At 34.5% G+C, this 14,059-nt stretch overlaps 1 protein-coding gene across 1 annotated transcript in view; it reads right to left on the bottom strand.

Annotated features, from left to right (window-relative positions):
- Positions 1–13,393, bottom strand: part of LOC117087248 (B-cell scaffold protein with ankyrin repeats-like) — a gene marked incomplete at its 5' end in the record, with an annotated part of 53,888 nt that extends 40,495 nt beyond the window's left edge. The window contains 2 exons of the mRNA XM_033217226.1: positions 5,789–5,927; positions 13,239–13,393. Of these exons, the coding sequence (XP_033073117.1) occupies positions 5,789–5,927; positions 13,239–13,393 (294 nt within the window). The remainder of the gene's footprint in view (positions 1–5,788; positions 5,928–13,238) is intronic.
- Between the last annotated feature and the right edge of the window lie 666 nt (positions 13,394–14,059).

Genomic DNA, 14,059 nt, shown 5'->3' with positions numbered 1-14,059 from the left:
CTGCTCTAATTTTTATGATTTATGTTATTCTGCTTGCTTTACACTTAAATTGCTCATCTTTCTATAGTTTCTTAAGTGGAAGCATAGGTTATTAATTGCATATGTTTCTTCTTTTCTATTACAAGTTTTTAATGATAAAAATTTCCCTGTCCACACTTTTTATCTACATTCCACAAACTTTGTTAAGTTGCATTTTAATTTATTTCAAATTATTTTAATTTCACCTTAGAAGTGTGTTACTTAATCTCTGAATTAGGGGGATTTTCCAACTATCTTTGTGTTGCTGATTTCTATTTCAATTCTATTGTGGTCCGATAACACACTTTGCATGATTTCTATTCTTTTATATTGAATAGAGTTTATTTTTTAAAGATGCAGCAGATGGCTTATCTTGGTGAATGTTCCAAATGAGTTTCAGAAAAACGTGCATTCTACTGTTGTTTGATGGAGTATTCTATAAATGTTAATTAAACCAAGTTGATTAATAATAGTGTTCAGTTCATTTATATACTTATTGATATTCTGTCTGCTGAGTCTATTAATTACGGAAAGACAGTGTTCAAATCTTACATAATAGTGGACTTGTCTATTGCTCTTTTCAATTCTAGCAGCTTTTGCTTTACATATTTTGACACTCTGTTGTTAAGTGCATACATGTTTAAGAGTTTTCTATTTTCTTGGAGAATATATCTTTATCATTATATAATGCTTCTGTTTATTCATGATAATTTTTCTTTTTCTAAAATCTTCTTTGTCTGAAATTAGAACAACTTTCCAGCTCTACTTTGATTAGTGTTATCATGGTATTAGGTTGGTGTATCTGTGTTTTGATCTCTGCTTCATTTTCTCATTCTTCTTGCATTCCAATTTCATTACATTACTTTCAATGCCATTTGTAAAACTGCAATTACTTTTGCACCAACCTCCAACCTACCTTGCTCCAACCCTTTCACTTTTCACTTTTCATTTACCCATGTCTTAATATTTAAACTGAGTTTCTTACAGACAACATATTATTGGGTCTTGCTTGTTATCCATTCTGGCAATCTTTGTCTTTTAACTGACATTCTTAGACTATTCACTAAACTTAAGTAGTGATTACTTGGCTTCAGTAACATGGTTGGGTTATATCTACCATACTTGTAATTTTTTTTTCCCTACATTTTTCTTTGTTACCCCTCTCTACCCAACCTTTTCTGCTCTCTCTCAAAATTATTTGATAATTTTGTAGGATTCCATTTTCTCTCTTCTTAGCCTACCATTTATAGCTTTAAAAAAATTTTTAGTAACTGTCCTAGAGTCTGAAATATACATTTTTAATAAACCTAAGTCCCTCCTGTCCCTTATATTGCTGTCATTACTTTCACTTATCCATATGCTGTAATCACTCAACACATTGATAGTGTTTACTTCAGACACACATTTATCTTTTAGATCAATTAAAAATAAGGAAAATGAAGGATTTTGTTTTTACCTTCATTCATTTATTCTCTGATGCTCTTTCTTCATGCAGATCTAAGTTTCTCACCTATATTATTTCCTTTCTTTCCCAAATAACTTCTTTTAAAATTTCTTGCAGGGCAGGTCTGCTGGTAATGAACTCCTTCATTTTTCTGTCTGAAAAAGTCCTTATTTCTCCTTCATTCTATATTCAGGATAATTTCACTGAATATAGAATTTTAGATTGGTGGGTTCCTTTTTTTCGCAATACTTAAAATATTTTACTTCACTATTTTCTTGCTTGCGTGGTTTCTGAAGAGAAATTCAACATAATTCTTATACTCGTTTCTCTACAGGTAAGTTATTTGTTTTCTCTGGCTTCTGACAAGATTTTCTCTTTTGTTTTCAGTTTTCTACAGATCAAATGTAATATGAATAGGTGTCAATATTTTATATTTATCTTTCTTTGTGTTATTTGAGCTTTCTATATCTGTGTTTTGATCGCTGCCATTAATACGTAAACATTTATTGTTCTTCATTTTCTCATTCTTCTTGTATTCCAATTACATGTATGTTAGAAATTGTCTCACATTTCTTAGATGTTTTGTCCTTTCTTTAAAAAACAAACAAACAAAAAAAAACCTTCTTTTTCTTTACCGTTTATGTTTGGGAAGTTTTCATTGACCTATCTTCAAGTTCAATGATTCTTTTCTGACCTTTGTCAAGTCTACTAATGAACCTATTACTTTTTAATTTCTGATACAGTGGTTCTGATTTCTAGCATTTCCTGTTGATTCTCAAAATTTAGCTCTGTTTACATAATCAATATGTTCTTTCATGTTGTCTACATTTTCCGTAAGATCCCTTTATATCTTAATCACTTTTAAAATCCCTCTCTGAAAATTTCATCACCTGTGTCGTATCTAATACTAGTCTAATGCATGCTTTGTCTCTTTAAATTGTGTTTATCTTGCTTTAGGAATGCCTTGCAATGTTTGGTTTTGGTTTATGACTAGATATAAGGTAAATAGTCTTGTAGTGAAAGAATTTATGGGAATCTCTCTAGGAGTTGGACTGTATTTAATGTTTGTTGTAGCTATCGGTGCTAGCGGCTTTAAATTCCTCTACCATTTTTGTTTCTGTCTCTCTTTTGATTATGTACTTTTCTAAGTACTTTACCTAGAGAGAGTCTGGATCTTGCTGGGTTTTTTCGGCTGGTTGGTTGCGTTTTTTAAACAGTAATCCACTGTCATTATGCTGGAATCCTGCTGTGGTAACCACAAGGTTGTAGGGAAGGAAAGCATTCTATATTCTTATGATTAAGTCTTAGTCTTTTAGTGACTCTTCGCTATGACTTTACAAGTGTTTTTGCTGTGGCATAGCTTCCCCTAATCCCCCTTAAGTGAGACAGGAAGGCCAGAGGGAGCCACAGTGAAATGATATCCTTTCCCAGCTGGAATGAGGCTCTGGTAAAGTGTTTTCTTCTGGAGAGTAGGCCTGTGCTATGGAGAACATGCTGGAAGTATTTCACCATGATTATTCTTCCTCTGACCCCACCAGGGTTCCATGGGATTTTTCTCAGATCTGCATTGTACAAACCTGGTGGGATTCATGGAGGTAAATCCTACAAAAGTGTGGGAACCTCCTAAAACTACTGCCTCCAGGAGTTTCTCACTCTCAAACTAATCCATTCTCAGCTTTCAGACTTCCATCAAAATTAACACTTATGTGCTCCTACTACTTTGTGGCTCCAGTGGCTTCTGCTCTAGGTAAGTAGATTTCAAATGACACTCTCTTAATTCATTGTTTTCTCCAGCTTTTGAAATAGTGGATTGCCCTTGTCAGAGCTCAGAAGACAATACCCCAAAGTATGACGTCTTGGTGTGCCGCATACTTTGAACTAAAGAAGACAAAAGAGCCTCAGAAGCAAGGTCTTTCTGACATTCCATCCTCATGTCTCCCACCCTTCTTCCTGCCCTTGATCTAGTCATAGAAGCAAGAATTCCTCTTCCCCAAGGCAGATCATAGAAACTGGAACTCCTCTTTCCCAAAGAAAACCACAAAACCAAAAAAGGTCTCCCTTCTCTCTTCTCCCTTAAAGATCCTCATTTCAGAGAAAGCCTGCTCCATACATGGGAGGAAAGAATGTCACATAGAGAAGCCAACAAAAGTCGGAACAGCCAGGCCTTACTGGGTCCTCCTCCCCTCAAGCTTGTTGCCACTAGTTCATACTCTTTTGTTCAATCACTGTTCTACACGGCTGTTTATTCTTCATTGAACCTAAGCATAAAAATAGACAGTTTCCCTGGGTCCTTAGGTCTCCATTTCTGAAGGCTCCTATAAATCTTTGATTAAATAAATTTGTTACGCTTTTCTCTTGTTAATCTGTCTTTTATTATAGGAATGACAGCTGTTAACCTTATGATGGTGAGAAAAGGTATCACACCTGCAACTAACACCTTCCAACTTTAATTTTCTAATGGGTTCAAGAAACGTGGTCGATTTGTAGTTGTTCAGCTTTTTCTTGTAAAAATGGGCTCTTTACTGTGGGGCTAAAATGATTAGTCTAAATATTACTTGTAAAACGTTTGTTTTCCTTATATATCTGTGCACATGTACTGGGTCATGATGTAAAATGTAGTTCTTACTAGTTGTTCTTAGTAGGGTTCAAAACATTTCAAAACACAGTGACATGAAGCAGAGAAAATAAGGCTCTGGGCCTATTTCTGCTGAGGCATTTTCCATCCATACTCCCAAACAGGTTCAAGTAACCATCTTGAATATTGATACAAAGCAGTCAACATTTTGGGAGAAAATTTCTCATCAATTTACAGAATACAACAGTTGAAACAAATACTTAAATAAGTTTAATTATGATAGTTGGTAAATAGTGGTTTATTTATCTATTTATTACAGATTTGTTGTTTAACCATGGAGATAATATTATGTCTTGGTATATCTTGGAAAGCATGACATATTCATTTTCTGCTTTTCTTATAATTAATTTGAACTTTGACATGTTTTATTCTTTATTCTGTCCTAGCCAGCAGGTATACTGAGCAAAAATTTTTAAGTAATGTGAATAATTACATTTGACATCTTGATCTGCTTTGGGGAAATATTATTTAAGTGCTTCTGAATCTGCAATATTGATGTTTCTACAGTGACTTTATTCTAACTAAATTTAAATTCTGAAACTAATTAGTTAGAAAATTTTATTCATTAAACCACTTAAGAATGTGACATAATGAAGTAGAGGGCATTGAGACAAGAAAGAAAGAAAAGGAAAGAGATGGAGTTTTTCTCATTTCACTTCTACATATGCTTATCCATGACAGAAAGCAGTGTCTGAAATGTTTATAAATGTTTAGTATGGAGTTTTTCCTTCTTATAATCCAACTTCAGTCTAAGCTGTGCAAGGAAATCCATACACACGCTTTCCACACAAACAGAAGTCTGTAAATACCTTGTAAATAGACTGCATAATCACTATATTTTAAAAGGAATAAATGTTCAAAATGTGTTTAACATGATCTTTAATTTAAAATATTTTTGCCACATTTCCAAATTCATGACAAGATTGAGCATCTTTTTATTTCTAAATATTTTACAAAGTTCACATTTATGAGGTTTTGTAAGATGATTTTATTCTCTGATCATGAAAAGACATCATAAATGTAAAAACCAAGTAGTCTTACATTTATATTAAGATATCTGGAAATTAGTATTAGATTAATATTAGAGTTTGATTTTAGCACAATTATTGTTGCAAGTATGGTTATTCCATCTGGAATTTTAAATCTGATACAATTTATCATGCTATAAGCAAAGCTGAATAATCAAATGATTAGCTTTGTAAGTGAGATAAGGAAAAGATGAGAAGATTATGTGTACAAATTGCACCATACTGATAAAATAATGGAGAAAACATGCTTTTCAGAGCCACAAAAATATACCAGACACTTGGGGGGAAAAAGACAGAAAGGGAAGAAAATAGAGTTTATTAATAAAACTCAAAATAAATTGCTAATCCAAATATCACAACAAAGCACACAATTTTAGTTATATGTTTAGTAATTGCCATAATCTGCTGACATGTTTAAAAATGTATGATGTTACTGGATGTCATTTCATTACACAGTATACAAGCTAATTTCTCATAATTTGCATGTTCTTACTTTTGCAAATCCAGATTAATAATAACAACCTTGGGTATGTGAAAACTAAACACAGGAAACACCTGCAGAACAATATTAGTTTTTGAAGGGAAGTGAAACCATTTATCATAAATTTATTGGAAGGAACTAAGGATGATGTTTTATACTTATTAAATCATAAACATTCTTACCTAAAGCTTTCATGCACCAGACTTTCTTACTCCAAAGGGCTGGCCGTGTTCTAATGCGCTTATTATTTGATGTAAATTCAACCTCCACACTATCACCAATTACTTCATCTCTCAAAATTATGAATATTTCACCAGGATTCTGTAAGATTAAAATGTAACCCATTTAAGCATTTGAAAAAGTTTACATTAGCCAAAGAACCCACTACATTTCTTTATAATTAAGGTAATACACTATCATTGAATAAGTCTTCTATGGTGTTTGTATTTTCAACTGTATCCAGAAATAAAATACATAAATGTGATTCTCACTACATTTTAAATATTATCAAATTTATTGTTATTAGATGTTCTTTTTTTCCCTCTAATGCCATGCTTTGCAACTTAAAGAAACAGTGTGAATATGGCCTCTTCCTTTTCCTCTTGCCTCTTCCTAAATATGGCTCTCTGTACCAGGGTATACGCATCATTTCACAGACCAGCAGAAGACTATAATTCAGTTGTTAACCAAATCATTTTTCCAAATCCCTTTTTTACTCCTTTGTATAACTTGGTTTCTTTATCTATAAATGATAGAATTGAAAAAGTTTAAGATCTCTTACAATTTAAATATAATGACTTTTCTTTTAAGAAGTCCAATAGTTTTATGTTTTGTGTAGTAGAAGTTCAGTGGCTACTCTTTATTTATGATTAAGTGTCTGCGATGGTTTTTGAGTTGACTAAAGGTTATAAATCTAAAGTTTCTAGATTTAATTAAGATGGAAGAGCCACATCTATAAGGTGAAAAAGGTTATTGAATAACTATTTGTGAAAAAATATTGAGAAACAATACTAGGAATGAAAGATTGGGGTTAATACAGAGTAAAGAAAGGCATAAACATTTATTATCTATTTTATACTAGAAATTATACTCAGCACTTTTTATATACATATATTTCCTCTAATCCTAACTGAAACAGATAAACACAAAGGCATACATATAGAAAGACAAACACAAACACACACACACACACACACACACACACCCCAAAATAAATAGATAAGGCTATTTCTTTTTCTCTTTTAAGAAAAGGACAACTAATATATAGAATTGCATTCTGAAGTCTAATCAGAAATATTTAATTTCCAAATCCACACTACTCCTTATATCATGCTGTCAAACCCCATGAAAAAGCTAAAATAAAACATTCTTTTTATGATTATCTTAGATATCAACTTTCAAAAGCTTTCTTCAAGTCATACTAACTTTCAATTCCATGCTAAAAAAAAAACAGGGATCATACTTATATGGTTTTATAAAATCACGTTTATCAAAAAGTTACTAATTTCAAGATTCTCTTAAATGCCCCTAAGTATAAATTACTGACCAATAAAACTTACATCTTTATGCTTTATCCCAAAGAGCTTCTAACTATGTTGATGTTACAGAATCATTTCAGCTCACACAAAAATCTACTTCAGGCATTTTCCACCAGAGTCTAATACTCCCAAATATTTGTCCATAGGGTATTTTGAACTAAATTTCTCCTCAGAATTTACAGTGCTCATCGGGAAAGGATCCTATTTCAAAGGAACTCCCACTATTCCACCTGTTGCTCTTGCCCCACACATGCAACATGCCAGAAAAGCAGGAGGGTAAACCCTTCCCTTCCTCACATCTGCAACCTCCTCCTCACAGGGCCTCGCTTCTGGCAGTTCTTTTGTTCCTTTCGTTTCTCATATCTGCCCCTTTACCTGAAATCTTTAAGAGCCAAATAATGTCTTTCCATTTCACTTGGGCTCAGTTACTCAAGATCCTCTGCTTTAAAGTTCAGAGATATTTCCTGTGTGTGCATCATTCCTTGTTTAACTTTGACTTATACCTTTCCACATTTGGCCAGTGCACATGCACTCTCCCAGTGTTTTATCCACCCAACCGACTCCCTACTCATGACTGCTTCTGACACATCAGATTCCCCCTTCAGGGTCAGGCGCAGTGGCTCACGCCTGTAATCCCAGTACTTTGGGAGGCTGAGGCAGGTGGATCACCTGAGGTCAGGAGTTCAAGACCAGCTTGGCCAACATGGTGAAACCCCGTTTCTACTAAACATATGAAAATTACCTGGGCATGGTGATGCATGCCTGTAATCCCAGCTACTCAGGAGGCTGAGGCAAGAAAATGCTTGAGTCCGAGAGGCAGACGTTGCAGTGAGACGAGATCACACTACGGCACTCCAGCCTGGGCGACAGAGCAAGACTCTGTCTCAAAAAAAAAAAAAAAAAAAAGGCAGGACTCCACCTTTCAACCATTTCCACAGAAAAGCTCTAAACAAAAGACAAGCACACTGACCACCCCAAATGAGGCACTCATATCTTCATTTGTACCCATGGCCAGCTTCACGGGCCCATGACCTTACAGTCACACAGGACCCCACACTTAGAAGGCCCTGTTTCTGGTTTAATATTCTGCTGTAATTACTTTGACATTATAATAATTTGAACATGGTACTTTGTACTTTCATTTTGCACTGTAAACTAGGCAGCTGGGCCTGCTTGAACATAATGTTGGCATGATATTTAATTCCTTTTCTCCTTCTATATCCTCATATTTATCCTCTCCAACAATGTCCAACTCAGATCTCACCAGCTTCACAAAATCCTCCTGCAACTTCAGCTCAAAAGTTTTAGAACTTTCAAAGGAACACTAGAGCACAGCATATCCATAACCATCATTTGACTATTACTAAGAGTCATGCTCTCTACTACTGATTAGTTTTTCATGTCTGTGTCTTGCCTTTCTAGCTAGATTTTAAACATCCTAAGGGTGTTTTTGTTTTCTTATATTATTGTAGCACCTTTCAAAAATGATTCACATAAAAACATTCTGTATATAAATTTTTAAATTAAGATGGAGTAAGTCTGTAAAAAGATGACATTTTGAAATTGAGTATGCTCATCTCTGTTCCATACTTCTCTCAGTACTCAAAGCTTCCTCTACCCCTGGGAGTAAGCACTGGCTCTTAATTATATGAGTAAATTTAATTCAGTGGAGAAAATATTAGGAACCCCAAATGGTCATAAACTGGTTTTACCACTTATGAAGCTATTGTTTTGCTCCCAATCTTTCTGACTCCTCTGTGAATCTCTTATTTGGGTCAGAGCATTCAGGGAAACAAGGGGTTATGACAATTATCACTTCCAAACTTTAAAGCTTGGCTACATTGGTCATAAGCCTTGAGACCTAACAAAAGAGGTAAAATTTCATCGGCAATGTTGCATTTATATCCGAATCTCTGAGGTAGGACACAGGCATTATTTTTTGTGTGTGAAAACTCCCCTAGTAGTCCCTGTATGTAGTTTAGTTTTTGATAACCACTTACTTAAAAGAAAGAGACATCTTTTGGTCACTGTAAAACTTCACCTCTGAGAAGGCATCACTTCACAATACAGACATTTCAGGCATTAATGCATACAATCATCTTTTGCTGCTTTTACTGTATTTTTCAATTAAATCACAGGATTGGGCTTTAAGTTAAGGTTGGTTACCAAGGACTAGTTTGTGATTTGGTATCAGAAGTAAGTGGGTAGTGCTATTAACTTTTGTACACTGTTTTAAATTGTATTCAGAGTCAACAGATGAACTGGTAAAAAGGTTATCTCTGAGATTCTTCTAGCCCTTAAGACTCACATTCTTTCATGGCATCTCAATTTATCTCTATATTTGTTTATTACATAATCCATGGTCTGTCCTATGGGCTTGAAGACTCATATTAGGGTTTTAGCCTTAAGAGTGTGTCAATGAACAGGTCATATAAAATAAAGACCTTTATTAGGGAATATGGTGTGTGGTAGGATTCTGATTTTAAAAACATTCAATAAAATTAATATAGATCCAAATGCTGATAAAGCCACTTTAAAGATCTTTTGCGGTTGCACGATGACTTTCAGAATTAAATTTTCTCAAGAAATCAATAAGTGACTCAACTGGTTTTTTAAATGTCTCTATCTTAACATCAGAATAGCAGCAGTGGGAAAATAAAATAAAAATAAAAGAATTACGGTTGATTATACTAAAGGAAGTAAGAGATTTGGGGAGAAGGAAAGTTGAGATTACAGCGGGCAGATTCTACCAAAAGGAAGGGAAAATGATACATTTAAAGATCTGGGTTTAAAGAAAAAAAGAGATAAAGAAAATAAGCTCACTCTTAATTGTTCTTTAGGATGGAGCTACTGCTGAGAAAATATAGAAGTCATTTCTGAATCTGTGGCTAGGGATCACAAAAATAAGATTTAACCTTGACACTGTTGATATTTTTTGACCAAATGTGTAATTGTTGTGGCAGCTGTTGTGTGCATTATGGGAAGTTGAGCAGCTTTCAGAGTTCTATCCACTAAATGCTAGTAGCAATCCCCCAGTTATGACCATCAAAAATGTCTGCAAGCTTTGCCAAATATCTCCTTGGTAGAGAGGGTCAAAATCACCTGCATTGGAGAGTCACTGCTTTGGGGGTGTTTGCCGGAGTAAAAGACTGCAGAGGGAAGAGAAGTTACTAAAAAACAGACCAGGTCTAGTTCTGGTTTTGCTGTAATTTCAATGGGAGAGTACCTCACATGTATATTTTTCATCAGGGAGATAAAATTGGGTGAGATTCATTTGAACAGTGGATGCATTTGGGAGACCTAGAACTCACATCTCTCATGGTCAATTAACCCACACAAAAAAATCAAGAGGCATATGCCAGACAAACAAATGTCTTGGCCCATAAACAAAGAAAAGTTCAAAAAAATATACTAAAACAAGAAGAGTGTGCCAGTCATACAGAAAGTAAAAGAAGAGGTCAAATTAAGAAGCAGATTGGAACTGCTAAAACTCACCTAGGTATTTCTCAAAGATACAGATAATTAACTTATATAAATAGGACAATGGAGGGATATCTTCATTAGTGCATGGGGAGAAAAAAGTTAAAGAAATAAAGTAAAATATTTTTCTGCTGTTTGAGAAGTGGTACAAAATCTTCAAGGTCTAGGAAATCCAAATTTGTGAAAAAGAGCAGTGCTAGGAAGAGTGACAAGGCAGAGGAATCAATATACTCAAGCTCCAAGGGTCACAGGCAATAGCAACAGCACCCACTACCTTAATTAACGATAGACTAAAGTTAATGCTCCAGAGCAGATGAGGGCACAGAGAAGAGAATTTCTCTAGGAGGAAGGTCCATAGACCTCAGCAATTCTACAGCAAGAACCAGCAGCAGGAATAATTTAACTCCCTTTTCATGAGGGAGAATGAAAATTATGCAACTATAAAGAACTCACAGTCAACCCAGTGTTAGCATGCTGGAAACACAAAACTAAAAAGAGAAATTAACAGAGTTTGAAGATACTGGGTGTAAATCAGGTACATCTTAAAGAAGACCTGGTGACTGACTGAGTTAGTATTGTAAAATTTCTAGATTTTTTAGGATGATAGGGAAACCGCAACTATCATTTCCTTAAGGCAGTAGTCTTAAGTGGTCTCTATTCACAGATTACTTGGAATACTTCTCAGAAATGAATTGGAGTTCAAAAGTTGTGCTGTCAGACAGTTGCCATAGGCTGAAAGTTGTCGTGGCAAGTCTGAAACATGATTTTCACTCAGTGGGTAAAAGTGATCTTTTCTATGGTGGTTGGCAATAGTCTTATAGATTCAGACTATACTAAAATCTAGGTTCTGAAAACAACAAAATCTTGTCTGGGATAACTATTTTTGGTCCAATGATTAGCTTACTTTGATGAGAATGTGGGGCTGGTAGTAAAATAACTTTGTATAGCCTTTTAAATGTTTAGGATTCTTTAAAAAGTGGGGAACCTAAAAGAAATTTTATATTGAAATAATTAAAATCCAAGAGTCTGAAAGAATTATATCAATGTCAATAAAAAACAGTCCATGATTCTCCTACTGAAAAAAACCCTTATCTAACTAGCTATCTACATAATACATCTTTGCTTGAATAGCAGCGAGGTTTGATTTTGCGACTGATTTCTTTGAAAATTTAGTAAGAGAAGGGTCTTGTAGTGCTCGAATTTTACTGTTGCAGATATTTTTAAAAGCAGCTACTTAGACTCGTTGTATAACTCCTGTTGAGCTACTTTTAGTTTCAGAGGGTTTTCTTTTTTCTGCTTTGATTTTTATCTACTTGAGAGTAGTTGCCATTTTTTTTTATTACACGTCTTTTCTGTCTTTTCCATTGTTTCTGACTCAGTAGGAGCCACGAGTTCTGACTGTTTAGCCTGATCTCCTTCCTTTAAGTTCTGAGTCCTTGTAATTTTACTTTGCCTAATCATCTGTGTCAGTTTCCTCACACCTGTATAGTTCAGTCTCCTGGGGTCTCTAAGGTAGTGTCAAAGCATTTTTTTGTTCCTCTGGAACTGAGAACAAATAGCTTAAAACAGCAATTCTTCTGCTCAGGCATGGGGTAAGGGTCTAGAGAGTGAGGGTGAGGAAACTAAACTTTACCCCTCTACACAGGATATTCCACTTCCATCAGAACCACTGATACCAGTAGGATCAGGAGACCCACCCAAAGGTCAGTGAGCCCCTGTCACTGGCTTCTATCAGAAAGACTCCTTCAGGCAACTCCCATAAGACTCTCCTGTATATCTGCCTCTTTATACTCAAGGATGCCACAAACTGAGGCCCAGCATCTTTTCCTTGTCCTAAGTTTATGTAGTCAGAGATTTGGAAAGGCTTATTTTAGTGGTTCATTCCAAGCAAGATTTAGGAGGAAGACATGCTGGGAACATACATTCCCACAGTCATTTGCCCAGAAATCATCCCCCCACATTATACTCTTACTTCCTGAAGGACCATCTCATCTAACTTTTATGGTATTTCTACTTAATATCAGCCTTTAATACATGTTTCATCATTGAAAAATTGGTGTTTTAAAATTCTATCCAAGGGTATGTTTCCCTTTAGGAAAATAGATCTTTAACCTATTTAATGTGAATCTAAATTTATTTTAATTAGCTTGATAGCTATGGCAATTGTACATCTATTTGCAAAATGTGAAGTAACAGTTGATAAAATTAAGCTTCCATATAACCTTCACTATTTAATTTTTCAACAATTATGTAACAAATGCCTATTCAATTATCATCCAGTGTGCATCAAATGCCTACTACTAATTGCCTAAGTTCAGAGGATAGCCATGAACAAAGTAGACAAAAATGACAGCTATGTTGGAGTTTGCATTCTTGTGAAATACAATATCTATTAAAAAATAACAGGTGGGCTGGATGCGGTGGCTCATGACTTGTAATCTCAACATTTTGGGAGGCTGAGGCAGGAGGATCGCTCGAGGCCAGGAGTTAAAGACCAGCCTGGGCAACATAATGAGATCCTGTCTCTACAAACAACAACAACAACAACAACAACAACAACAACAACAACAATAACACAGTGGGGTCACTTAAATAACAAGGTATCTTTACTGACCTCACATGGAATTTCAGCGGGAAGCACCACTGCTAGTGGTATGGTGTTTCTTGAAGCTTCTGGCAGTTCTTCAATTTCCTTTCTCTCACCTATTTCCCTAGAATGTTTTACTCGTAGGTCTGTTGGAATGTTGACCTCAAGGTAGTCTTCAGAATCTAGAGAAAATTTTATGAATGTAGATTATCATATAACTAAAGCCACAATATTTCCTCCATTGTTATAAAGACTAATTGCTGAACAACCAATTTAATATATGGGAAAACCGAACTGAGTTTAAGATAGCTGAAATAATTGAACCAATGTTAATAATTAAAATAATGCTTCACAATTTAACTAGTTTTATAATCATTATGACTAAACTAAATCAAATATGTAATACTATGTTCATCTACTAGTTAAGTGTTTTCCAAAAAATAGAATCCAGTCACCATTTATATTTTCTCTTAATATTAAAACAGTAGATCTGTAAAACATAAAACCATTTGTTTTCCATGATGGTTATTAAGGACATTTAAGTCGGAACAATTTAAATCAGAATAGTTATTTGCCCTTTACATATTTCTAATTTTAAAAAACAGAAAGCACAATTATGGGACAATCACTAAATAAATTAAACCAGTATTTATTTCTAGGATATACTAGTTTAATAGTGAAATACTAGTACTCATCAAAATGTTAATGCATTCTATGGAAATAAGTGTCTATATCAAATAAATTGGGTTTACTTATATCAGTATTACTAAGAACACTGAAATATGCTAATGTAAATTTCCAATCTCAAAGAAGGAGCATAGTATCTGATTTTAAAAATCTTAACAGCA

This window comes from Trachypithecus francoisi, unplaced genomic scaffold (assembly GCF_009764315.1).
Source record: "Trachypithecus francoisi isolate TF-2019V2 unplaced genomic scaffold, Tfra_2.0 Contig00632, whole genome shotgun sequence".
In the NCBI taxonomy this organism is placed as follows: domain Eukaryota; kingdom Metazoa; phylum Chordata; class Mammalia; order Primates; family Cercopithecidae; genus Trachypithecus; species Trachypithecus francoisi.
Note: the sequence above shows the minus strand (reverse complement) of the source record. Positions and strands in the feature narration are given on the sequence as shown.